Here is a 27,307-nt window from a genome sequence, read left to right as displayed (position 1 = left end):
CCCTTTCTATTCTTAGTCACGGCAGTGGAAATCATAAAAATGCTTCTTCCATGTCTCTTCCCTCCTTCCTTTCTTCCTCTCCTAGGCAAGGAAGTGGCCATCTCTGTTCCCATGGATTCGGAAGCTTGTGCCTCCCAGGACAGCCCAGTCCCCGGGTTGCTAAGGTGGGGGGTGGGGACGGCTGCGGATTCTGCCTGCGCAGCGCAGTGGGGAGGCGACCGGGAGGCGATGGGGAGGCGGGCGCAGTCAACCCAAGGGTGGAGAAGTGGGAAGCCGAAGGACGCGCGTTCCCGGGCTCGTGACCGCTGGCGGCTCAGGGAACAAGCGCCCAAACAGCCCAGGAGAGATGGCAGGCGGCGGGGACCGGCGCGTCGTGGACACCCTCCACCTGCTGCTGCTGGTGGCCGCCCTGCCCCTGGCGGCCCGGGGGGTCAGTCGGAGCGCGGCAGACTGGACCCAGGAAAAGGTGAGGGGCTGCTGCTAGGCGATTGCATCTGGGCTGCTCTTGCGGGTGCGGGGACTCAGAGTCCCGCGACCACCATCTAGGCAGGATGGCAGGCGGGGCAGAGCCGAGGTCCCGGGGGCTGGCGCTCCGACGAGTCGGGGCTCTGCGTCCTGGCCAGGGTGCCTCGCTGGCCGCGGGGTTGCTTTGGAGATGCCACGGGAGCTGGGTGATGTCACCGGCCTCCGCTCGGCTGCGGTCTGATGCGGGTACTGATAGGCACAGGAAGTGTGACTCGCCTGCGGTGGCGGAGCCAGGAGGTGAGGGCGCATCGCCGCGCCGCCGCCCACTCGGGACAGGAGAGGCCAGCGGTCTCCGCGCTCGCGGCCGCCGGGGTGCTGGGCGCGCCTGGGGGTGTGCCGCCCTCTGCCTTGCAGCGGCACCCAAGGAAGACCTCCCGACGCTGAAGTTTCCACGCAGTCTCAGCACGGTGCTGTACTGTACTGTGGGTCTGTTTCAGATTTTTAAGCGGGATCAGCTCCGAACGAAGGAGATTAACTGTATATATATATATATATATATATATATATATATATTTTTTTTTTTTTTTTTTTTTTTTCTCCAAAGACAGTAAAATGCAATTGTCAGAGACATGTTTAGAGATGGAGATTTCATGTAAGGAACTTAGGATCAAAGTGATTTGCCAGTTCCCTCTGTGTGAAGTAAACAGGTTCACAGTGTTTCCCTTTCTTGTGTAACAGTTTGAAATCGTGAAATTGCTAGGCACTTAAGCAAAGGTTAATGGTATTAGAGTAACATTGGTATACTTTCAAAGATGCTAAGAAAAGCAGCAAAGTGAAGGGATATAAACTTTAACAGTGTTGTTGAGCATATCTTTTTAATGCTTACAGTCTGCCACTGTTGACTCACAGGTTGGAAACACAGGGCACAGGGTGAATGTGCAGGCCTTCTCATGGCCCTCATGCCCGTCCTGTCCAGCCACAGGCTATGCGTATGAATAGCCCATTTCAGCTCTCTGGGTGACACTTATAGCCTCACCATTCAAGGGCCACGACATGCCCCACTTACACATGGACACCACTAGCCATAGGGAACCTGGTGGGGCTGAGGGTAGTCAACTCAAGAATAACTTCATTGTAAGGGAAGCTTTCCATGGGGATTCAGCAGGAGCAACGTCCATTGAGGAACACAGAGTTACAGACTTCAATCTTCTTCTTCCTGGCCTGAAATTGGGAAGGGGTATTAACTACCAGAATGTGGAACCACCAAATGTGTCTGCAATACATGGAAATGAATGGGAATCAATGAGGTGGGGACTGTTTGAAAGAGCTGCTCTGAAGGGGTCATTTACAGGCAGGATGTATTTGAGGGTGGGAGAAGGTGCTGGATTCTTACAATGTTCTAAATTTATGAGACTAACTTTTGAGAAATGTCTTTTAAAGCATGAATCCCTTTTACATTTAAGACACTTCTAATTGCTATTCTATTGGGAAACTGTTTCCATTCAAGTGGTGCAAGCAAATGACAGCATCAGCCATGACAATCCCCCCCTGCCCCCCCGCCCCCCCCCCTCCCCGCTACTCTCCAGGCTTTCATAAAGTCTTCTCTGTGTCAAGTACAGTTTGCAGCCTGGGAAATGAATTAATCCACACTAAAATACATGCCTTCCTGCTCTGTATGGTATTTAGCTGGTTTAATCATGTGGGGTGTGCCCTTGGCACACTGGTCTGTGGAAAGAAGGTGAGGTGTGGTAAAGGAAGCATGGATTTTGAAATTCATTGTCTTTGCTTTGAAATAAAGGTGTGTCTCTTCCAGTGGGATCTAATATGTAAAAACAGTTCAACCCTAGTTTATGGTTGTGTTTAGAAGGCTGTGATTTGCTTATTTGAAACCTGTAAACATTTTTTTTTTCCATAGAAGTAATAGTATAAGTTGTTAGATTCACAGGTGTATATTTAGGGGCATTGGGATCAGGATTCTTCTATATATAAGCATCTGACTTGAGTCTCACAGTGCACCTGTAAGGAGGGTATGTTCATCCCCAATTTACAGATGAGGAAACTTGACCACCATTACAGTGGTGAATTGAAGAGCCCTCATCTTTCCTTAGTTTAACTATCCCTTATTATTGGATAGCTAGGTTGTTTCCAAACTTTCTCTGTCATAAAGCTGGGACCCAAGGTATTTTAATTCATAGAATTTTCCTTTATTATAAGAAAGGTGAAGTAGAAAAATTCAAGTCATATTCAGGGTGGAGGGACAGATTTTTTGAACACAGGAACCTTGTACAGGAAAGTTGGCCTCACGTAAAAGTCCTCCTCCAGGGTAGTTCTGGAGGACAATTACTGCTCTCACCAGCATTTCACATTATTCTGCTTCTGGAGCCACATATATTCTAAAAAATCTTAGTGTTCCCCTCCTCCATGGTTCTAAAAGTTCTTAGCCGTCTACCCCTCTACCCATCATGATTCTTGTGAATCACAAAGCAGCAATGGAGACTCCAAGGAAGGAACAGGGCCAATGGTAGCCTGGATATTGGTGGTAGAGGAAGAAAAAAATGTGCCATTTTTGAGCTTCTACCATCTGGCAGGTAAGTACCATGACATCCATTATACAGATAAGGAAACTTTTCCTAGTCACAGCTAGTAAGTGAGGGAGCTGGGATGTGGCCCTAAATTGTTGTTTTCAAAGCCTGCACTTCTTTGCTTTTAGATAGAGGGCTGCTAGCATTTAAAGAAGACAGAACTTTATCTTATCCACTTCCCAACCATTCCACAACTGCGTTTGTAAAATCAGTGGCATCTGACACAGAAAGAGTTCAGTAAATGCTGGCTGGGTTGAATTTACAGTAGACACAGGTGCTAATCTGAGTGCTGTCTGGGAGACGCTCATATGGGATGGAAACTAGAATTGAATTGGCTGTGCTTCTGTAATGTTCTCCTTTTAATTCAATGGCTTGGGACCTCAAATCCCTCTGCAAGCTGGGCCAGCTCTACAAATTATGTAATTAAACCCCTCTTTGGCCTGACACCATGTGATTAGTCCAGAGGAGATGCTGTAGGATATCTGGTTCACACTTTTTTAGCTGAAAGATTCTTGTCACCCAAAGCAGACATTGTCCTTTCTGCCTGGATGGAAAGACAAGGCAGGGGCTGTAACAGAGACTCATTCCTCTGAGAATGCCTGTACCAATAGAAAATTGTCTACATGCCTTTTAACTGAAATAAACCTAGAATAACTTGGGGTTGGCATTTAACATGGGCCTCAACACAGTTTTGCCTCATCCATTTACTCTCCTCATGCCCAGTCCACACTTTCTTTCCAGGTTTCCCCTCTTACTCCTGCCTCTCAGCTCCATATAGGTTTTTATATTTATTGAATTCTAAGAGGCAGCTTCCATAAAACTCGAATGGATGCCATTTAGTTTGGAAAAAGTGAATGCTTCTCCATTCAGGGCTTTAATAAATATCAAAAAACCTTAAGTAATTGAGTGTGACTGTTTCCCCTTCTCTATCCATCACTGATTGGGAAGCTTTTAATCTCTGTGATTTCACAGGGCATCTTTATTCCCAGAGAGGCAGGGTGAGGGAGGGCTCTTTACTGAAGTATGTTCATTAAATGGGTGAGCCCAGGAGACTGAGGATCAACACTGGTAAGTCTCTGTATTCAGGAGCACCAATGGGCCTGTCTGATGAGCTTACCCTTGATTCATCCATTAAGCATTTTTGGGTGCTATTAGTTAGCTATGTTTCATCCACGATATCTGTTACAGGTAGAGATGCTGGAGGGTTATTTATTTTGTTCCTGTTTTTTCTTAAATCTCTTAAGAACCTTTCATGCCTCCATAAATCACCTATTTATTTACCTTCTTCCTCCCTATCCTTATTTCCCAACATCTTGAGGCTCACGGGAGTTTCCTTTGCCTCCTATTTGGCTCACCAATTGTTGGGGTACACCCTGCAAACCTGCAAGCTTTGTAGTTGCCCAGTTTTGAGGCCAGATAAAGACCCCAGAGACAGCGACAATCAATGATTTATTGGACAGGGGGATCTTACAAAACAAAGAGTCCTGGAGCGACATTCCACCCCACCAGGCAGGTGGGCAGGGGGATCATGGCAGCAGTCTTTATATAAATCACCCATGTAAACCAGCTTAATTTCGTTTCACTGTGGACATGGAGTAAAGGACCACAGCAACCAGGTAGGCTCTGGGATAGACTAATAGAGAGTAAATAGAAAAGGAGCCCTTGGCCAAACAGCTTTTGACACAATAGTTCTTGATTGTCACAGTGACTGCCCTGGGCCAACTCCACTCTAAATCATCACAAGCATCAACTCTCAGAAATTCAAAAAGAACAAAGCCAACCAACATTGAACCACAGCACTTCCTGACCCTTTGCAGCAGGCAGCCACTTGTCTTTCCTGCCTTTATAATTTCTGTCCATTCAACTGATTTGGTAGATATGATGGCAAACATGACCATTTTACTTTATTATTATGTAAGCATAGTCTTAGTGAAGTTGGTATTAGAAAGATGTATCAGCTGTCGACTCCATACTTGATGCATTCATCCAGTATTTGTTGAGTGTGCCACGTGAGTCAGGAACTGTGTGGTTCTGGGGAGAGAGTGGAAAATAAGCGAGACAGTTCCTGTCCTCCTGGAGTTGACCTCTTGCATGAAGTCAGACACTAAACAAGTAAACACACAAGGCCTCTGAGCTACAACCTGAAATGAGCAGGAGTTAGCCAGGTGAAGAGCAAGGGGAAAGCCTTCAAGGTAGAAGGTACCACGATGCAAAGGTCCCAAGAGGCCTGAGCCTCACACTGCTTTGGGTCCTGCAAGGATGCCAGGGTGACTGAAGCACAGTGAGCTGGGGCAAGTGGCCCTGCATGGGGCTTGTAAGGCAGCAGGAGAGACCAGAGGCTCTGGTTGGCTGTGTTAAGTAATAATTAACCATGTAAGTTTTGCGACTTCTTGCCCCCATTCTCTTCTTTTCACTTCTCACATTTCTATTGTTTTGTCTTTTAGCTTCCTCTTTCTTCTCAAAGTGCTGTTTGAGAGTTAACAGGAGAACTTAGATCTGAGGTACAAAGGAATTTAAAGGCTGCAGCAACACATTTAGTAAGGAAATATATTTTAAAATGTATTACCAGTAAATAAACACAAACCTTAAGATGTTTAGACACAGCATCAATACACTGTGTTGTACACTGGAAACGCACAGACAATGCAGGGAGGCAGAGTAGAACTAGCACAGGTTTGGGCATCTACAGAACCGGGATCCTTTCTTGAACTTACCTGTAACTCTCCTACAAACTTGGGAAAATCAGCTGGTTTCTCTGACTCAGTTTCCATGGACAGAAAGCAAAGACACTGGATCATGATCATCTCTAAGTGGCCTTCCAGCTTGGCATCCTATACCTCTTTAGTGTTGATAGACGATAACAGAACAAAACTTACCGAATATTTACTGAGGCAGTTTACACGTGTTAGCTCACTTAATTATAATTACCCTAGGAAGTGGGTGTTATGACCTCCCTTTTACAGATGAGGATGTTAAGCCTTAATGAGGTTAAGTAAACTGGCCGGAGTCACAGCGAGTAAGTGGTGGGGAGTTGAGTTGAGAGGCTGAGTTGAAGGGGGCTGCCTGGACCTGCAGCCCATGCTCTTTGCGTGATAACACCTGGGAGTGGTGCTGAGGCATAGCGAAGTGTAGAGGGGTAGAAGTAATCAAGCAATAAGCATTCTCTAATTCTACAGTTTCTCATGGAGTGAATATACCCATGCGATAACTTAGACACAGTCAATTTACACTGGTCTTGGAAAAAGCTGTAAAATAGGCAGGGTTTTCCTAAGTTCTGTTTTGCATTCCAAAAAATTTATGTTACCTTCATCATGCCCCTTAGGGAATAAATCATCTGATCAATGACTCACATTGATCCCTATGGGGAGGAGTAACACATTCTGTCACTGAGTGCCTGATAAACTGTAATGAATGAATGATTCATCATTACTCGTATCATGTGTAAAGTAACATTCAAATTACAAATTGGAATATTATGTGTGTTCAGCTGCTTAAATTACGGTTCACTTAATTAATATATAAGGGTACCAAAGAGTGTGAGCGTTAATAGAATATTAAAATAATTTTAACTGAAGACAAAAATTTTCCTGTTTAGTGGGTTATAGAATCATCAAGCTCTGGCTGAAAAGAATTGCGGCAATCATCTAGGCTAGTGCTGTTCAATAGAAATATATAATGTGAAGCACGTATGTAATTTAAAACTTTCTAATAGCTCTATTAAAAAAGTAATCACTATAAAATTATTAGTGAGCTATTTTACATTTTTTTCACACTAAGTTTTCAAAATTCAATATGTGTATTACACTTAAAGCACACCTCCATTTGACTGTCTACATTTCAAAGCTTAATAGTCACATGTGGCTAGTGGCTAACATATTGGACAGTGCAGATTTAGCTCAAATTCCTTTCTTGATATTTTGAGGGGAATGAGAATTTAAGGGACTTGCTGAAGGTCATACAACCTATAAATGGCAGCCAGAAACTTTGAAGCCAGTTTCTCTCACCCCAAGAATATGCTTATTCTATAACACCACACTGGCTTTTATAAAGCAATTATGCTAACAAAGTGTATTATTTTTTGGGCTGTAGTTTTTGAAATATTGTTTTCTTAAGACTAGGATATCAACAATTATTTGTAAACCTTAGTTTTACAAAGCAATTGTACCAAAATTATTAAAAGTTATACGGGCTATCAGAGTTAAATATTAACTCTCAGGTTCAAAGCATTATCTTAATTCTGTTTTAAAAACAAGCTGCCAAAACAATTAGTTTAACTTCTAGGTCTAAGAGGCCAGTTTTTTTTTTTTTTTTTTATAGTGTGGCTCATGGGCTCTAGAGCACAAGCTCAATAGTTGTGGCACACAGGCTTAGTTGCTTTGTGGCATGTGGAATCTTCCCAGAGCAGGGTTCAAACCTGTGTCCCTTGCATTGGTAGGCAGATTCTTAACCACTGCACCACCTAGGAAGTCCCTAAGAGGCCAATTTTAAAGTTGAATAGTTTAATTTACTTTGTATAATGTAAGAGCTATCCCTTTATTTTGAGGTTCAAAGTGAATATTTTATAATCGCAAATGTCTCAGGATAAGTCTTAAACATATTATGAAATGATAGCCAGTTAAATAATTTTATTTGATCCTCAGAATTATCACCAACCAGCCTTTCTGAATTTATCATCTCTTCGGCAAGTTGCGGAAGGCACCAGTATTTCTGCAATGTGGCAAAATGACTTACGACCATTGCTGATAGAGCGATATCCCGGATCCCCTGGAAGCTATGCCGCTCGCCAGGTGAGAGAACAGCACACAGACCTGAGGGTTGTCCAACACTTTGCTTTCACATGAGAGATGACATTATGCCTGAAGTGCTGAGTTGTCTAATATTCAGATCTGTCATCTCATCTTATTCACTAAAGTAGGCAACCTAGAAAACCAAACAACTGAGAGTAAATATCTGTTCTGAATTAAAAGTTGCATGTTTACCTATATCAACTTATGTGTGAAATCTCTGTGTGAGGTGCGACATTAGACAGCGTACTAAGTGCTCAGCACTTGATCATTTCTATAACACACCCCCAGGCACCCAACCAGGTTTTCTTGGACCCTAAGCACCCAATATCAGCAGCCTTGGACATTTCTTTCTTAACAGTTCTGAATCAAGACTGAGTTACTGAAATATATGCAGTTTATTGTATGTTAACTCTATCTCAATAAAAGTTCCTAAAAAAAAAAAAAAAAAAAAGAGTGAGTTACTGTCCTAACAGGACTTTATTCCCCTTTGGGAAATTGTATTCTCCCTGGAGGGAGAGTCAAGATCAGTGATAAGCTACTGTCTCCAGTACAATGCTTCTCAAGCTTCTGACTCTGACCCATGGTAAACAAATATATATATTTTATATTTTATACACACAATCATAGACTTAACTTATACAAAAGTTTCATGAAAAACACACCTATTACCTGCAATCTACTCTGATATTAATTCTATTTTACTAGTTTTTTTTAAAAAAAAGCTGGTCGTGACCGGCTAATGTGATTTCAAGACCCACTGATTTTCACACTGCCGTTTGAAAGACACTGCTATCGAAGGTAGATTAAGCCATAAGGTGGGCTAGACCTGAATGTCTCTCTGCCTCGTTAGTGTCAGTCCTCTTACACAATCTGATACCCCAGCTCTGAATGACTGTTTTTTCAAAGTAGCCCCATTTTAAGGGGCAACTTGGGAAGGAATGGAGAGAGGCTGGCCTCTCATATCCTCCTCTGAGAGTAGTCCACCTGCCCTAATACTTCAGGCAAACACCTTGGCACTCCACTGCTGTGACAGAGTGATACCTGCAAGGCCCGGCAGCACAGCTGGTGGGTTCTTCCTTTCTATCCAGTATGTGGCTTCTGCTTCTCCAGCTGAGCCCAGACACCATTGTCTGTTGCCCCATTAGCCTCTTGTCTTCGATTTAAACAACCCTTGCTTCCCCTAAGGACTTAAGTGGTGGAGACCCAAAGAGCACGTTAGTTCTTTCTAAGCTGTAGGTGGAGTGGTGAATACTGCCGGTGATGGCTGGCCGTTCACCCAGCACTTTTTTCAGGTCAGGCACTTGACAGAGCTCTTTGCATGGATCATCTCATTCCATCTGCACAATGATGCTACTGTGTGTGTCCAATTATCCTCCCAGTGCTACAGATTAAAAAAGACCCGAGGTTTAGGAATGCGAATTAACTTGCTCAAGGTTATCCTTGTGGTAGTGATGAGGCCAGAACCTGGACCGGGACCTGCCTGACCTCTCCATCCAATCTTTGGAGAGCAGTGGCTGGGAGAGACCAGCTCTGAGGTGTGTGCTCACAAGTGTGTCCAGCTCTGTATCTTCTCAGGCCCGTGTTCGAGAGTGAGATGCATACCATTCATTTCAGTGATCTCCCCTGAGCCTCATCTCCCAAGTATTTTCTTAAAAGAAGCTCAGGGCACTTAGTGGGTCTCTCCAAAATCCTCAGTTCCTCATTAGAAAAAATTTAGGTCTGTAGCACTCACTCATCTCCACTTTTTTCGTTTCCCCATACCATTTGCTCAGGAGGCCAAATGTATACCCAGAAACGTACGTGCGTACCTCAGACCTGAGGTTCCTTGCCTGTGGCCTCAAGAAAGCCACAAAGACAACAAATATTGCTATTTGATCTTTATTTAGCTTCAACAGAATAGATTGCACAAATAGTACACATAGGTTCTGTTGTGGTTTTAAAAATTCATATTCATTTAAAAGTGTTACATCTTCCATGTCATATCGGGTGGAGACAAGTGAGAAATTTATTGACTGTATTTTGGAATGTGCTGGGAATAGCTGCTGGGCTGCCTGCAGATGGCTGGCTGACATAGCAATAGTCCTAACAGGATGGTTGTGTTAGAAATCTTACTTAAGAGATTTGATTTTATAATTTTGGGGAAAGAAAATTACCATGAGTTTTAGGAAAGCTGTCCCCTAAGCTGTGGAAGATAAAGACTTCCCTCTTTTGAAGATGAGATAGATGACACTGAGTTATTATGAGGGAACTACACTTAATGGCTTTAATTTGACTAGGATTAGTACCTTTTACTCTGAACTAAATTTAGACAAGAATGGTGGAAAATTATTTTTTTTCTCGTGAGGCATTTTTCAGCACTAGATCAGATGTTTTACATTTATAGAGTTTCAGGGTTATAACTAAAGGAGATTCTAAAATCTAAAAAAAAATGTGGACTTGATATAAAATTGGTTAGTGATTTAACATTTATCAGTTATCAATAAAGATGTGCATTGCTATGCATTCCCTTTCAGAAGATAATATGGGAACAATATTCCACAGTCTGCATTTTTATTGTCTCTGATCAATAAGCCTAAAGCTGTCTGTTGGATTTTTAGAATATTTTTATTTGAGAAGATACTTTATTTGTGAATTTAATACTTTGAAGTTACTAAATTTTGGAGGATTTCAGTGATTTCTAGCTGAGAGAGGAACAAAAAATAAATTAAAAAACCAGGACTATAAAGTCTCACTAAGGAACAAGCCAGAAACTTTGTCTAAAAGAGGCAAGCTAGAAACTTGGTGGTTAAAATCCCCTATTGATGTCCAGTGCATCTGATTAGCTGAAGCTGCACTTCTTCATTGAAAGGTATGTGTATCGCTGAATGGAGGGCTCTGGGTGGAGAGCCTTCAGCTTGGAGCCTGAGAGACTACTACATGGTCCACCCAAGAGGGAGCAGGTACCTGAAGACCCCGTGGCAGCGTTCAGCGTCCAGACAATGGTCTGTTTGCAGACTTACTGCAAATACTGCAGGATCTGCTTCCTCCAAACAGATCTGGTCCACTAATGACAGTGGCTCTCAGAACTTGGAAATGAGAATGTAAGTTTAATTAATTTGACCCAGGATCATTCACCAATGTTAACCTAAAATCCCCTGGGGCCTTCCTCCCCAGGAAGTAGAATGTCATGTTTACTTTTATCTTTCTCTCTCTTCCTCTCTCTCTCTCCACCCCCACTCTTGGCCTCTCTCTGTCTCTCTCTCCTTGTCTCCCTCTCTATCTTCATGTGCTTTTCTTTCTCTCTTCTCAATCTCCATCTCTCTCTGTCTTTATCTCTCTGTGTCTCAATCTATCCATCTCTCTTTGTCTCTTTTCTCCCTTCCGCATGTAACAAGATAGATGTATAGAAATCCAAAATACAGTCTATATTCTAAATTGCATTTTAGCGTGCCCGGTAGGCTGAGGCTTTTGCTGCCTGGAGTTAGAGAAGTCCAGCTGCCTTAGACGCCCTCTCATAGCCAAGCACTCCCTGTTTAGGGGCATTCTAGTGAGAAGAGCAGTAGCTTTTGGAGCCTACTCTAGAGAATTCTAGCGGGAACTTGCAGACTAATTCTGCAAGCCAAAAGCACAACAATAAGGGATATTGGTGACCTAATTAGGTTATGCAGCCAATTTGATTGTTTATAAAGAAATTAGTTGCTAAGATAAATAAAAATATTTATACTGAATAAAAAAGGTTAGTTCAGGGAGAACTCTTTTTGGGGGCATTTGCTGATGCTTTTGTGGATTTTAGTGTCCACACAGATATCAGAAATTATGGCCAAAACCTGTTCACTGGATGAGGAATGAGTTTGTGTGTGAGACTTCAGCTGAGCAAAGCTAACAGATATATTTTTAAAAATCCCAATTCATTTTGTAAGCCTGCAGGCTGCTGTTGGTAGTGAACACACTTTATGGGGCAGTTCATCATCTGGATACCAGATGTTCTGGAGGATGTGCTTTTTTTTTTTTTTAAGATTGACCCCTTTTATGGAAAAACTTCTTTTCCCCAAAGTCTGGGGATAACTTATTTTCAAATTCTCTGGAAAACCTGTCTTAGATGCAGTGATTTCTCTCTAGTCAAACTATTAATGTTCTATGGCATATAATTTTATATGAGAATAACTTATTAGTTATAATCAACCCATTTTTACTGATAGCCTACTGTGTACAAAGCTCAGCACTAAGAATTGTGGAGAATAACAAAATAAAATGAGATATGAGTGATAATTTCAAAAAGGTTATAAAGTTTTAAAAATTATTTTTATATGAAAAGACAACTTGTAAATGTGTAATAGAAAAGGTAAGGTACTGTGTATACATGCTCTTTAGGCCAAAGTCCACCTCCTGACAGAGAGCAAGGAGTGAATATCTTGGAAACTGTTTGTTTATTTGGCTTTTGCAGGACTGACTGTAGAATCACTGTCCTCCCTCTGGCTTAGTTTTCCTCTTCCTGGAAGCTTCCTGCCACAGTTGTTCCAAGGCCCTTGCCTACGTGTCATGTCACATTAGTTAGGGCAGGTCACACAAGACTTGGCTAGGCTAGAAAGTAGTGTATTTCCTTGGGGGGAAAAAATCTCCCATTCTTTTCCAGTCATTATAAGTTATTTGTTTATCACCTCAAGGTCCATCCCTACTGGATGTTCATTGTGGAACAAATTGCCGGATATGTTGATGGTTAGTTTGTTGCGTGACTTAAAAATAATTTTTTAAGGCAACTTACAAAAATCTATATAATATTTCAAAATGAAATAAATGGAACATAGCGAGGAAAATAAAGCAAAGGGAAAATAAAGATACGAAAGGCAAGTGGGAACAGCAGTGAACTCACCTGTAACTTCTCATAAATTCTGGCTTAAGAAGACACCTCCAGTCCCTGAAGTGATGTTTCTTTTCCATCTGCTGCTCTTCCCTGTCAGTCACCACGTTGCTCACAAGGCCCAAGGTGACCAGGAGAGATGGGAAAATAGATTCTTTCTTATTTTCACCAGCATTTGCAGTGGGTCTGGACCTGTGTTGAATGCAAAGGGAAAACTGCTTGATATGTCATTATGGTTCAGAGTTGCTTATTGATTTCTAGAGCAGGCAGAACCTCAAATATCTCCCAACCATCCCCTTGTAACGTGACTCTCTGTGCATTATCCTTAACAGGTGAGCGTTAATATTTTTCGTTAGTGTTTGCCGCATTATGAAATATTTGCTGACTGGGGGCACATGCTAAGTGTTTGGGACAAAAAGAGCTGCCATGTGCAGTTCTCACTCTTGAAGAGCTTAGAGTGGAAGTTATGACCTATAGGACTCACCTCGCATGTTTGATTTCTCAAAGCTGTATTGCTATCCTCCTAGAAATATTAAAAGTGGGCTTTAACATATACTGCACTGGAGCTCTCTCTCCTGATTTGCGGAGATGTCCATGATACACTGTTAACTGAGAAGAGCAAGGAGCAGAGCACATGTAGAGCAGGATTCTATTCCTTTAAGAATATACTTCCCTCAGACTTCCCTGGTGGCGCAGGGGTCAAGAATCCGCCTGCCAAAGCAAGGGTCATGGTTTCAGTCTCTGGGCCTGGAAGATCCCACATGCCTCGGAGCAACGAAGCCCGTGCGCCACAACCACTGAGGCTGTGCGCTAGAGCCCGCGAGCCACAGCGATTAAGCCTGCGTGCTGCAACTACTGAAGCCCACGTGCCTAGAGCCCGTGCCCCACAAGAGAAGCCACTGCAGTGAGAAGCCTGTGCACCACAACGAAGAGTAGCCCCCACTTGTCACAACTAGAGAAGGACTGCACACAGCACGAAGACCCAACACAGCCATAAAATAAATACATAAATAAATAAGTTTAAAAAAAAAAGAATATACTTCCCTCTGCCAAATGTATGTGTTTGTGTGCTAGCACATGTTTGTATAAACAAGGAGAAGGGTGTGGAAAGATATACACCTGACTCAACATTGGTAATATTAACAGCTGGTTGAGCTGGATTGGCAGGGGGCTGATGTTAAGGGAGAGGGAGAGGATTAGCTTTTCCTTTAAACATCCTTGCTATTAATACAATAAGCATGTTTTGCATTTTTAACTTGAAAGCCATTACATAAAACTTCTAAAACAAATGAAAACTGTCTAGGTCTGAAATTTTGTTTTTTGTTTTGATCAGCACATCATGCAGAGAATTCAGAGACTTCAAGCTGACTGGGTCTTGGAAGTAGACACCTTCTTGAATCAGACACCCTATGGGTACCGGTCTTTCTCAAATATTATCAGCACCCTCAATCCCACTGCTAAACGACATTTGGTCCTCGCCTGTCACTATGACTCCAAGTATTTTCCTCACTGGGATGACAGAGTGTTTGTAGGAGCCACTGATTCAGCTGTGCCATGCGCGATGATGCTGGAACTTGCCCGGGCCTTAGACAAGCAGCTCCTTTCCTTGAAGGTATCTGTTTCCCTCTTGTAGGTTTCTGGGATGAAGCATGTTAGCAGTAGCTCAGAGTGAATTCTAGGATCCTTAAGGGAGTGAGAAAGCCATTTGGAAGTGTAGACTTTCTGTAAATTTTGTACTGATTTGTTGCAAAATGAAATGAAGTTGACTTGATATTAACTGGAAGATTATTTAAAATATCCACCATGGGCAATAAGTACATGACAGTGTATTCACTAATTGGCACCTGATTTTTTAGTTATGAATACACATCAAGTGAAAAGGAACATTTTTTTTTTTTGCAAAAAATAAAGAAGGTGGAAGGTTGGTACAGGCATATGTAGGAGAACTATGTTTATTTCTTCTTGTTTATATAGCCATAGAGCATCACAGCCTTCTATTCTGAGACATGGTGGCCTTGAGTCAGGGAGGGAGTTTCTGCAAAGTGGTTCTGAAGTGGAGAGTGGGTAATTCAGACATATCAAGATTAAAGCACGAAGCAGAGATGCATTATTGTTATTATCTGTGAATCTCGGCTCAATTTTATGTAGCATAGCAAAGCTTTTGTTACATTCTCAGCTCAGAATACTTCTGGGACTCTCAGATGTTATTTTAGTCTCTGTGTTCTTAAGTGTATATTGGAAAAAAATGTTAAGCTAGATGAAGACATTTTGTTCAGTTATCACTCATAACCAAGTAAACACAGCAAAGCAAAAACAAAAAACTTTGTTCGCAGGCAACAAATACCTTTTTTTCCCCCTGAAAGCCTTATGAAGGGGCCAGCTTTTGGTACAAAGGGGGTAAAGAAGTAAAAGATTTATCTTGTAATGGAAGTAATAGAGATGTTTGGTTCTATTTATGCTGGATATGCTGAACTTGAAGAAAGCAAGAATTGTTTATAACCTCTCAGTATTCTTTTCACTGTTTTTCCATTTTGTTTTGTTTTCTGAACCTTCTATAATGTCTTTGTCCCATGCTCTGTCCTGCTTTTAACTAGCATCCTTTCCCAACAATTGGGTAAGAGAGTTCAGAAGCTGATATAAAAGGTTAATTTTTTCATATTTGCATTTCTAGTGTAAGGACATGAAATGAGGTGAAGTGTGACTTAAAGACACAAATTGTGTGGTGGGTGTGTTTTCTCTCGGTGAGCTCCTTTACCTTTTTCCATGTAACTCACACCTGCTTTTGGTGACCAGAAATAGAAAGGGCTGAATGAGTGGTTGAGTGGGGATCTCCATTAACAATATACACCTACATTCGTTTAATTATCTTTTCTAATAGAGGTAAGCAGTGATGTGGACCATTAAAAATAAAGACTGGTTTTGAATACAAACTTTGCGAGTATCAGATTTATTCTCCCAGTTGTACTTTAGCTAGATTTGTGTTAAGGAGATAGTTTATGTTCTTCAGCTGTCATGGGTTGGGTAAGTGGTAGAAGAACGTGGCCTGGGAGAAGACTGGATAGGAGACTGGATGGTGGTTCCAATTCTTGGAAGTCTTCCCCCTCCAGTAACAAGATTGTGATTACACATTCACCTCTTTTGTCTTGTAACTTTGCTGTGCCCTCCCCCTTTAGCAGGTGGTACTTGCTCATTTCTTGACTCTGGACTTGGTTATTTGACTTGCCTTGGCCAATGGGATGCTAGTAGATGCCATAAACAGAGGCTGGAAATATGCTTGTGCAATTGGACTTGCTCCGTCACGCCTTTGCCATCCATGTGAGAAGAGCGTGCCTCGGCTGGCCTGCCCGTCCCAGGAGGAGGCCGAGAGGCTTGTGGAGCAGAGCCAACCTGGATGACTGCAGGGTGAAGCAAAGTTTCTCCAGTCTAGACCAGTTGTCCCCAGTTGACCTACAGATCCTGCAGAACTCACGATTGTTGTTTTAAGCCACTGAGTTTGGAGTGGTTTTTACACCTTATTGTTGTGGCATTAGCTGATACAGCCTTGGATAGGGAAAGACTGCAGGTAACATGCTGACTCTGTTAACACCGGCAACTAGGTGTCTGTTGTATTGCCAGGAAGAAGGACTAGAAGACCTTCACAAATCCGGCCATGAAGATTTTCTAGCTCTGAGATGCTAGGCTGAGTTACTAGACATTGAAGGCTACAGTTATTTTTCTGCCAATCCTAAAAAGAAGTAAAAAGAGCAAGTTGCCTCACAGGACTCAGGGTCATTGTTCAAAACAGTCTATGCCTATCTAAATGAAATGGTGCTAAGAGAAGAGAATGAAAGTAAGTCATTGCACTGAACACTGGAGTCACCAAGCTGTTGACATTTCTGAGGCTCCTGAACCTTCAAGCTTGCAGAGTATGAAAACTACCTCCTTTTGCTTCTGACCTGGGCATGAACAGAATGTCTCTGGTCCCAAGCAATCTTATCCTGCCCTGGTGTTCTGCGATTATGCTGTTTGATTTGGAGTCAGAACATTGGAACCAGTCGAGGCCCTTTAAACAACTGGAAACTTAGACGGTCTCCACTAATGTATGCACTATACACCTTTTGCCAGTGAGACAATCTGTTTCATTACTGAGTTCTTATTAAACCATGAGTGCATATATATTAACCACAGTGCTAAGCACAGATAGACACATCCTGTGCTTAGTAATGTCAGGAGTTATGAGAGACTCAAAATATAACAAACTGTCCTTTTCCTGGGGTCTAATTAAGGAGTAATATTAAGACAATTGATTATCATACAAAGATACCTTAGTTTTCAGCTGATAAAGACATTTTTCTCCTTCTTATGAAATCACCCTAAAACAATCAAGAAAAATTCCATCTTTAAAGAATCTGGGGAACATCTGGAAACCACCATATGAAGACAGAAGGTGAATGGAAAAAAGGCAGATGACATAGAGAGATGTCACATTCCTCAGAGAGGAGGAAGTCGAAGAAGCCAGTGGTCCCCTGACAAAATCCTGACTGGTTCAGAGAGGAGAGGGGACAGTAAGGAAGGCAGAAGTGAGACAGAGGACGGAGGAGGAGCATGTTTTAAGTCTGTATAAGGAGCACTTAGGTATATAAGATTTCCACCTCACGCCTGGCAGATAGGTGAGTGTTCCATCTGTACCCTTGTAGGAGGTGATGGGATATTTTTCTGGAGAAATTGAACCAGGGACTTTCTGGATGTGGCAGGATATAAAGGAGGGCAGTAATGAGGCGCCTCATGGAAATCAGTAAGGTTAGGTGAAAGACTACACACTGAGCAGTGAGATTCCCTAGCCTTTCTCCCACTTCCAGCATGAGAAAGACAGCAGCCAGCTCACACCCATCAGATAAGAAACTGGAGGATCCTTCTCTGGAAAATGTGAACCACCTCATAGAAAAGACCCACAGACAGTGACATTTGGGGATCCTCAGTGAAAACACGCCCTGGGCATCAGATTGCCCTGCAGTGGAGCCAAGCAATCTGTGTCTCTAATCAGCGTTTTAGTATCTTATTGTTTAATGCAAATGAGCACAAAGGATGATCAGATATTTGAGGACTGTCTCCTGCATGAAAGAAAGAAAACAAAACAAATAATACAAGTTGAAAATGAACTCAGAGCAAATAGGGCACAGGAGCAGAAAATAACTTAAAGAACACAATTTTAATATCCTTGGAGAGATAAGAGGAGAAGTTTTATCCGTAACAGATTAAGGAAACATCGGATTCAATTCCATCCAGTGGGAGCACATTCCCCAGTACTGCATAGGGGCAGAGAGAGCAAATGGTTATGTATTTTTCTCCATCCAGGTTCAGCTGCCTGGGTGCAGGCACAAAGCAGGCAGAGAGTTGGACTTAATGTTATGCTTTTGCTATGTGAGTTTGATCAATGCAGAGAGAGGCATGGCAGTTGAGTGTGTACTCAGAGAGCAATTAGAACAACTGACTGGAATTTAAGCTGAATATAGGGTGAAGTGAGGACATCATAGGGGTAAAGGAAAGACTGTGAAAAGGTGAACATTTCAATAGATTAGGAATTGCAATGGGGTTGAGGGATTGTGGGGGCTGGGGTACCAGAAGGACTACTCTGAAAGGTGAGAGTTGTTGTCAGACAGTGGGAAGTATAAAATCCATCAGAATCCTACTCACCCTTCTAAGTTCCACTCAAATAGTCTCCTTCATGTAGTCTTCCTTGACACTGCAAGGATTCCACCTCTCAATTTATCCATTTCCCAGAGGAGTTTTGTGTTACATTTGTGACCCTTGGTACATGTGCCATGCCCATGTATTTTTTTTATTTTTCCCTAAACCAACTAAAGTGTAGGTTCCTCCAAGGGAGAGGCTATAATTACCATTCTTTGTGTCTCTGTCGCATTTCAAGGGCGGATTCTTGAACCTAGACTCAATACAACATTGCAGACTTAAATGAGGTGAGAAGCAAGAAAGATTTGTGTTGTTTCAGGTTGGATACCCTGGGAGGCACACTCTGACGTGGAGGCTAGCATTTCAGTCAATTAGTAGGGAGTGGCCTTGGCTCAACACCTGTGGCAAGGAGGGGAAAGAAATGGGAGTAGGCAGAGGGAGAAGCCGGGCTGCCATGCAGGTTCAACAGCCTCAGTCAACCCCCGGGGAGCTCTGGAGGTAGCATGGCCCTTTAGAGAGCCCCTAGCACCTGCTTAGGCCAATTACTGGATGTAGGATGCCCCCATGGCTGAGCTAAAGGGACTAACAACTGAAGGCCTTCTGCTGACACCTCTGCTGGCAACAGGGACAAAACATCCTTCTGAAAGGGACCTGGGTGTTGTGTCACCACGTCCACCATTGCAGTTCCATAGTTCTAGAGTTCTCTAAGGAGTAAGAAAACAGTGTAAGACTTGTATTTTCAGAGGGAGTGGAGGAAGTGAGATTTATATGGATGAAGACTGTGGGACCCGTGATGATTTTCAGAGAGGAAATGGTGCAAAATAAATTTTGGCATATTTTCACTTGCTTTGGCTTCTTCCCTTTCTTCGTGGCACGTCTATCTTTTTGTTCAGTTAATAGGAAAGCATGCTACTTTTTAATCCTCAGAATATTTTTTCTCTTTTTTGACTTTTTTTTTTTTAAATCAGAATATTTCAGACTCGAAGCCAGATCTCTCACTCCAGCTAATTTTCTTTGATGGAGAAGAGGCTTTTCTTCACTGGTCTCCTCAAGATTCCCTGTATGGGTCTCGGCACTTAGCTTCCAAGATGGCATCAACCCCGCATCCACCTGGAGCAAGGAACACCAACCAGCTGCATGGCATGGTGAGTCCAGGTAATCTTCATGGTGCTGCAGCTGCAGGCTGTGCTTCACAGGAAGCCAAAGCTAAAGCCAATTAAAGACCTAAAAATGCCACAGCATTCTTGGAGCAGAGTGTTTATAATAAAACATTTTTTGGCAGGCATTGGGTTTTTGAGGAATCCCAGAGCTTAAAAAGAATGATTCTAAGTTATGTTTGACTGAGCTTAATTAAAATGATGTAAAAATTCAGAATAAGGAAACATCAGATTCAGTTCAGTCCCACGGGAGCACACTCCCCCAGTAAGTATAGAGGTGGAGAGAGCAAATCCCATCTTTGAGGCCTCTGTCAAGCCAGAGGAGGCTGGGGTCTTGGGAAATGGAATGAGTAGGATATAGTATGGGGATGGGAGTGAAGAATTGCCTTGGTGGCTTCAAAGCATTATCGGGGCTCCAAGTGTGTATAGGACATTTTGACGTGTCCGTTTTGATGTGGTGTTTTTGACGTGGGGGTGGAGACGTTTCAGTGCGGCCTTAAAACCCTGCTTCTGTTGCCAAGTAATGGGTGCAGCTTCTGGCCGCCTCTTCATCCCCCATCCCAGCGCCACACCCCATACCTAGTCCCTTACTCCACCTTTGAACTTCCTTCCTGTTGACTCTCTTCCCACAGTTGACCTTCACTCAGTGTTTGCGTCCTCACTAACCCCAGCATGGAAACCCTGAGACGTCACTCTTCCCTATGGCTCCATCCATCCCTAGCCCTCACCCTGTCTGTCAACTGATAGCCTGTTTCTAACCCCCTCCATTCACGCCTGTCCTTTGTCCTATCACTGACCTTCACCATATGAGTCCAAATGGCCACATTCAATGTCCTCTGTGACTCCAGCGCATCTCATGTCGGCTTTCTGTCCTGTTGCCCGCTGGCAGCTCATAAGGGGTCGGGGGAACATAACTGGCACCTCATTTAATCACTTTTGTTCAAGTGGCTAAAAAGGATTCAGAGGAGGAGGAAAGACCTGATTGATCAGCAGAAGGAACAAAGTTATTTATTTACCAGTCCAAATATATGAATCCATAGGGATAGTTAAGACCATTTTTTCCCCAGAAACAAACTCTTAGGAGCTTATGCAACCTTGTGAACATACTTCTATTTCAAACAAGCCTATTTTCCCCCAATGGATATATTTAATCATCATTCGTGAGTTAATAGATACTATGTCTTTCAAATCATAGACTCTGAAAATATTTATCTATTATGTGTCAGGATCAATGCTAGATATTTACCCATACCTTACCTCACTTCTATAGATCAGGAGTTCTTAATCTGGGGGGTGCTCTTCATGGCGTCCTCAAGCTTGCTGATGTTTTATGGCTCAAACAAGTTAAGAAATACTGGTTTATTATAGAGGCTTATAGCCAGAAAGGACCTTTAGAGATCAGCAAGCTTGAGTTTCTCATCTAATAGAAAGGGAAATAGAGATCTGGAGACTAAGCTCATAGAGCTGCTAGTCAAGGAGATTTTCTTATATGCTGCTTTAAGGAGTAAATAATCACTATCCAAGTGTTCTCCTTTGGCAGTTGTGTTATTACAGACTAAGGATAAAATGGCTCATTAGAATGGAATAGATTAGATAAGCTTTCATGCCATCTGAAAATAAAGCAAATGTATTCTTTTTTTTTCTATAAAATATTTATCCAAATGTCCTCCTTCTAATTTCCCCTTAGTGATATCCTTCTGGGGTTACAGACATGAAGAATCTACAATTTGCCATTTGTCCACATTGCATAAGCAAGATTTAAAAATTTCCCCCCAAAGAGGCACTTACAATGTTATTAAACCCTTTGTTCATTTATACAGCTCCCCATTTCATTCTCAGCTATGAAAATGCAGTTAGTTTTGACTGATTTTTTTTTCCACCGATGAGTATGAAATGTGTTTTGGCGACAGTAATTGTACAATATTTTTTCTCCCTCAGGATTTATTGATCTTACTGGATTTAATCGGAGCTCCAAACCCAACATTTCCCAACTTTTTCCGAAATACTGCCAGATGGTATGATAGACTTCAAGCAATTGGTAAGCACCACTGTTATTAAAGAGTCAAACCTGGTTTCCTCCCACTGACAAATACTGCATTTTAAAATTCAGAATTTATGATTTAAGTGTGTGATCTGAGCATACAATATACTTTACTGGTTTTTTTCTTGCTTTACTGATTAGTTTATTATTCCTATTCATCTCTTTTAGAAGGCCCACTTTATTTTCCTGCATGAAAACTGCATTTTGAAATGGAAACATAAAATGCTACATTTCATATCCTATTTGCATATCCTTAGAAATAGCTTGGAAATATTATCTCTGAGTCCTGTTTGAAGCATATGGAATGCATTTTTAGGGAAAACTCGGCAAAGCATGTTGGATAATGATGAATATTATGTCCTTATAATGATACCAAAAGATATTCTTTAATGTATCTTTCTTTTCCATCTCTGTCTTTGTCATCTTCTATTTTCTGCCTTATGCAGATGTGATTTTCCTTTAAACCTAGTACAATCTCTGCCTATTTTCCAAAGGAATAAGAGATGGGGATGCAAGGGAAAGCCAAAATCCTTCAAGAGTCATTTGAGAGAAGGTTTAGTGTCAAATAAATGAGAGTAGAATAGGCCAGACTAGGTTAGGCCAGACCAGCCAAGGAAACAAAGATATCTATGGCTCAGGAGAGAGGCTTGGGGCTTGGAGAAGGAAAAGGAGAATAAATTCTTTCTCTTGTACCTCCAGACACCCCTCCCTCTCCAAACATACACACACACACCCCACAAAACAAAACAAAACACAAAAAATTGGCATCAGGGAGAGATGAACATGCGATAGATTTTTATTATAGAATTCAGGCCAGGAGCCCTGCTTTTGTGGCAAGAACATTAGGCTAAGAATTCTTTTCTAGCCACACAAACTTCTTGGAGCAGGATAGTGTTGTACTTTCTTCTCGGCAGTGGGGAAAATGCTGCCATCTCAATTCAAGCTTTTCTCATGAGTTCAGAATGTGCCTATATCCAGATCTAGAATATTATGAAAGAAACTTTTGCCTGAACCTCAGATGCTTATCTTTGGTAAATTTCAGTTCCTAGTTTGAAAGAATTGCTATTATGGTATTATTAATATAAGCTTCTTGGGGCTCTTCCTTTCATCATGTTTTCCTTACTTTGAGTAGCCTCAAGAAATTGGATTTGGCCTTCTGTCAAGGACTGGATTCCCTTCTCTTATTTCCTCCACCAGAATGAATTTATATCAGTAACTCACATCTTAATACAATTTTAACCCATTGTGTAACCCACCTAGCACGTCTCTAATTGTATAAGGAAAAGTTGTATCCTAAGATAGACGAATTACAATCATCGATAAACAGGTGGGAATATTGTTTTGGTCATAGTAAGGGCTTTCTTGATGCTCCTAAAATCATATTACACGTGAATGCTTACCACTTGGTCTAGATTTACCCTTTAAATTTAGCAATTTTAAAATTTAACCTATCCTGGAAAGTTTTATTCAGTTGTCGTAAACTCTTCTTGTGATCGCTCATCATCTTGTAACCCAGACTCATATTATATGTAACCATGTAACACATGGGTTCTATGTTACGAGATGACAGGAGTGATGGAATGTAGGTCAATGGTTCTTACATTTTAGTGTGCATTAGACTTTTCCGGAGGGCTTATTATACCACAGATGGAGGCACCCCACCCCCAGAATTTCTAATTCAGTAGGTCTGAATTGGGACCAGATAATCTGCATTTCTAACAAGTTCCCAGGTGGTACTGATGTCGCTGATCACCGACCACACTTCAAGAACCACTGCTGCAAGTCATAGTAGGTATCCCTTCCCCAGACAGTGGCCACTTCATACCTATTCTGTCTAAGGACTCCCCTTTCAAGCCCTGCATCTCCTCATAAGGCATTCTTTGTGCAGGATTGAGGATCTGTAAGTATCTACACCTGTGTTTTTCCCCTCCATTGTCTTCTAGTTTTCTCATTCTCCATCTCTCCATTGTGCTATTAAGTTTCTGACTCTTAAGGAGGGTCTCACCTGTAAAGCTAGAGTCACGTGTGACTCTTCTCTCAGAATGACTCCAAAGTGTCTACACTCAAGCTCAGAGGGTTTTTTAATTTGTTTTGTTTTGGTTTTGTTTTTGTTTGTTTGTTTTTTTTCACCAAGAGCAGGTTTATCAAGATCCATGGCTGGTTACAAGTTTGGTTTGGTTTTTGGTCACAGGCCCCAAATGCCACTATTCTGAGTTTACATCAAAATACAAAGCGCAACATTTACAGTTTTAAAACAAAAAAACAGATACCAAAGACAAAGGCTTTTAAAAATTTCAGCTGAAGTGTACTCCCTGGTGCGTCATCTGTAGAATGAAAAGCATGTGAGATGCTGTGAGGATTTCTGACAGTGAACTCATATTCACCATGTACTTTGAATATTTAAATGTTACCAAAAATTACTGTGTCTTTGAGTGCTTGATTTGATTGAAGATACAAACGATGCTTTTGAAAATCTTTGGTTGTAGACCAGAAGCTGGCAGCCTGCCCTCAGGGGACAAGGCAGTGACAGACCTGCTCCATGGCCTGGGGGCATCTGTGTACCCGGAGGGTCTCTCCTCCTCAAAAGCAGGCGTGTGGCCCAGACTTGGAACCGCTGGGAGAACAGAGTGGCCCTTGCTTTGCCAGACGTGGCAGCAAAATCAGCTTTAAAATCACAAACCAGAAGAGAACCATTGTCTAATATTCTTAGGGCTCTCTTTCAGGGTCTGATTCTTCTCTGGAGCCAGAGGCTGGGTTCCCATCCTGGGGTCTCTCTGCCCACCTCCAGGGTGGCGAGGTCAGAGAACTTGGGCCCTCCGGGGAGGCCCTGCTCCTGCAGCTCAGAGGTTTTTGTCATGGGTGTACTACTGCATAATGTTTTAAAGCCAAGTGTCAAGATTTCAAACTCCTTATGCATTCTGACTGTTGATCTGATAAAAACATATGTTCATCTGCTGTCTAATTATCATCTGCAGAACATGAACTCCATACATTAGGTTTGCTCAAGGATCACTCTTGGGAGAGGCGGTATTTCCAGAATTACGGTTCTGGAGGTGTGATTCAGGATGACCATATTCCATTTTTAAGAAAAGGTAATGTATGTGTGTATATATGCATGCATGCACATGTGCATTTTTTACCTATCATACTTATTGTATTTTATGTGCATTTCAATAATCTACAAGTGTGAAGAAACATTAAATTTAATAACTGATTAATTAAATCATTCACCAGTCATCTCATGGCTTTATTTTTTTCATGAAAGTCATTCCAAATCCCTGACGACACTTTTATATTTTTTCCTACACGTAGAATATTTATCAAAGCTCATATACCTCTGATATCCTGCCTTCCCTTTCATAGAGCTAGATTGTATTCTTACACTTTGTGTAACTCTGGTGTTTTCCTGCTGATAAAGAAGCAATATCCTTTCTGTCAGTGTTGGAAGTCTAAATTAACCCAGGAATTCTCTCAGTAACCTCCCAATTGATCTCTGCTTTTACTCTTGCATCCCCATTCTTTACATAGGAGCAAGAGTTATTTTTAAAAAATATCAATCAAATTATGTTACTTCCCTACTTTAAAGCTCTGGTGGCTTGCCATCATGCAGAATAAGACCCAAAGTCTTTATCGTGACCTACAAGGGCCTCCATTTTATGACCCTTTTCTCCCTCTCCAACATCACCTCCTACCTCTCTCTCTAATTATTGCTCTGATCCAGCCACATTGCTTGAGTAACACATTGTTTTTCCTCAAGCAGACCAAGCATACTTCTACCTCAGGACCTTTGCACTTGCTAATACTGCTGCCTGGAATGCTCATCCCCAGATCTTCACATGGCTTGCTTTCTCCTTTGTTGCATTTAATTTAAGTGTTAAAATGTTAAGTGTTACTTAAATGTTAGCTTCTCAAAGAGGCCTTCCCTGATTTTATTTTATTTTTTGAATATTTATTTATTTATTTTGGCTGCATTGGGTCTTCATTGTGCGAGGGCTTTCTCTAGTTGATGTGCGCAGGTTTCTTCTCAGTGCGGTGGTTTCTCTTGTTGCAGAGCACTGGCTCTAGGTGCGCGAGCTTCAGTAATTGCAGCAGTAGCTGTGGCTTTCGGGCTCTAGAGCACAGGCTCAGTAGTTGTGGCACACAGGCTTAGTTAGTCCACGGCATGCGGGATCTCCCCAGACCGGACTGCGTGGAATCTTCCCAGACCAGGGAATGTGTCGCCTGCATTGGCAGGAGGATTCTTAACCACTGTGCCACCAAGGAAGTCCCTTCCCTGCTTTTAAATATCTCTTTCTTGGCCCTGCTCTCTGCCTTTCATTCTCTATTCCCTTACCTTGTTTTACTATTCTTTATAAGCCTTATCACTTTCTTTTCGCATTTATTTGTTTCTTTCTCTAGTAGCATGTAAGCTCCATATGAGCAGGGCTTTGCCTTTTCACTGATGAACCCTCAACTCCTAGAATAGGGGATGGTACTTAGTAAGTGCTTTATAATTATGTACTGGATTAATTAACATTTGTTTAATGAATGAATGACTTTGGAGCATAAGGGTAAGATACAGGGCTGCACACAGAAGATGACGAGTTATCAGCTGTGTTTATATGGTATAGTACAGCATATAGTATAGTGCTACTCAGACTTCTTTGGAGAATGAGACTTTCTAGTTTACTCACGGGAAATATGCACTTCATCACAAGCCGTTTCTTCTTGCTAGGCGTCCCGGTTCTGCATCTGATCCCGTCTCCTTTCCCTGAAGTCTGGCACACCATGGATGACAACGAAGAGAATCTGGATAAAACGGCCACTGACAATCTCAACAAAATCCTACAAGTCTTTGTGTTAGAATACCTTCATTTGTGATATTCTGGTTTAGTTTACGGCAATTGCATCTAGTGTCATATTCAAAATCAAGGCACCCTTTAACATAATGTGATTCCAGACAGATGTCGTGTGGAAACTTCTATCCCATAGGTTCACTCTGTAGGTATCTTGGAATATCCTAGATTTATGTCACGTCCAAATTGCTCACTCATTTTCATCTAGTGACAAAGAAAGGGAAGTGTAAGAAAAACTGAAGATAAATATCTTTTTTAAACTTTAGATAAGAAACTGTGATGCCACATCAGGTGCATATAGTCAGTATCACAGTTTTCTAAACAATACTTAAATATGATGGTCATGTGCAAAGTGTAGCCTTAGTTTTATGATTTTCTTATACCTGGGAATCTATTGCATGTAATCCAAAACAGAGATGGCAGTTTGAAAATTCACACTTTCTTTGAGAAATCTTTGTATTGTTTATTTCATGGAAATTAAATCAGAATTAAATGCCATGTTATGAATGTCTTTTTTTTAAATATGTGAATGAAAAATTGTATAAAGTACAGCTCAGTTTTTATGGAGTTTTACAAATTTAACATTTTTGTTGTAAAATAATATAGTCAGTACCAAAATCTAGAAAATGGAGAAAAGAAAAAAACAACTATAATTTCATTATGTGAACAGAATCACCATTTACTCTAGTTTTTTCTCACATATTTTCAATGTAGTTTTTATGTCGTTATAATCAAACTCCACCTACAATTTTTTGGCCTTTTTTCTGCTATATGATATAATTACTAGACATTTATTTGCTGTTTTGATCTTGGGTTGAGATGAAGACAGAGACTGTCAAGAGTCGATATGCAGGTAACACAGTGGCAGCACAGCAATTAGGATTATTTGTGTGCAGGTAGCTTATATGGTACTCAAGTTTGTTTAATTACTTATAA

The 27,307-nt window shown here is 41.7% G+C and overlaps 1 protein-coding gene across 2 annotated transcripts; it reads left to right on the top strand.

Annotated features, from left to right (window-relative positions):
- The first annotated feature begins 232 nt into the window (after positions 1-232).
- QPCT (glutaminyl-peptide cyclotransferase) lies at positions 233-27,107 on the top strand. Of its 2 annotated transcripts, none has more exons than XM_057742773.1 (7): positions 233-466; positions 7,688-7,834; positions 14,005-14,283; positions 19,307-19,483; positions 21,434-21,533; positions 24,512-24,628; positions 26,251-27,107. In XM_057742773.1, the coding sequence occupies exons 1-7, from the start codon at positions 347-349 to the stop codon at positions 26,394-26,396; spliced, it is 1,086 nt and encodes a 361-aa protein (XP_057598756.1). In that variant the 5' UTR covers positions 233-346; the 3' UTR covers positions 26,397-27,107. The 2 variants fall into 2 exon arrangements, with proteins under 2 accessions (XP_057598756.1, XP_057598758.1); XM_057742775.1 differs by lacking the exon at positions 233-466 and adding an exon at positions 2,906-3,053 and having other exon boundaries at positions 26,251-26,869.
- The last annotated feature ends 200 nt before the right edge of the window (positions 27,108-27,307 follow it).

This window comes from Hippopotamus amphibius, chromosome 7 (genome assembly GCF_030028045.1).
Source record: "Hippopotamus amphibius kiboko isolate mHipAmp2 chromosome 7, mHipAmp2.hap2, whole genome shotgun sequence".
Taxonomy (NCBI): domain Eukaryota; kingdom Metazoa; phylum Chordata; class Mammalia; order Artiodactyla; family Hippopotamidae; genus Hippopotamus; species Hippopotamus amphibius.
The sequence above is the reverse complement of the archived record's forward strand: the minus strand, read 5'-3'. Positions and strand labels throughout refer to the sequence as shown.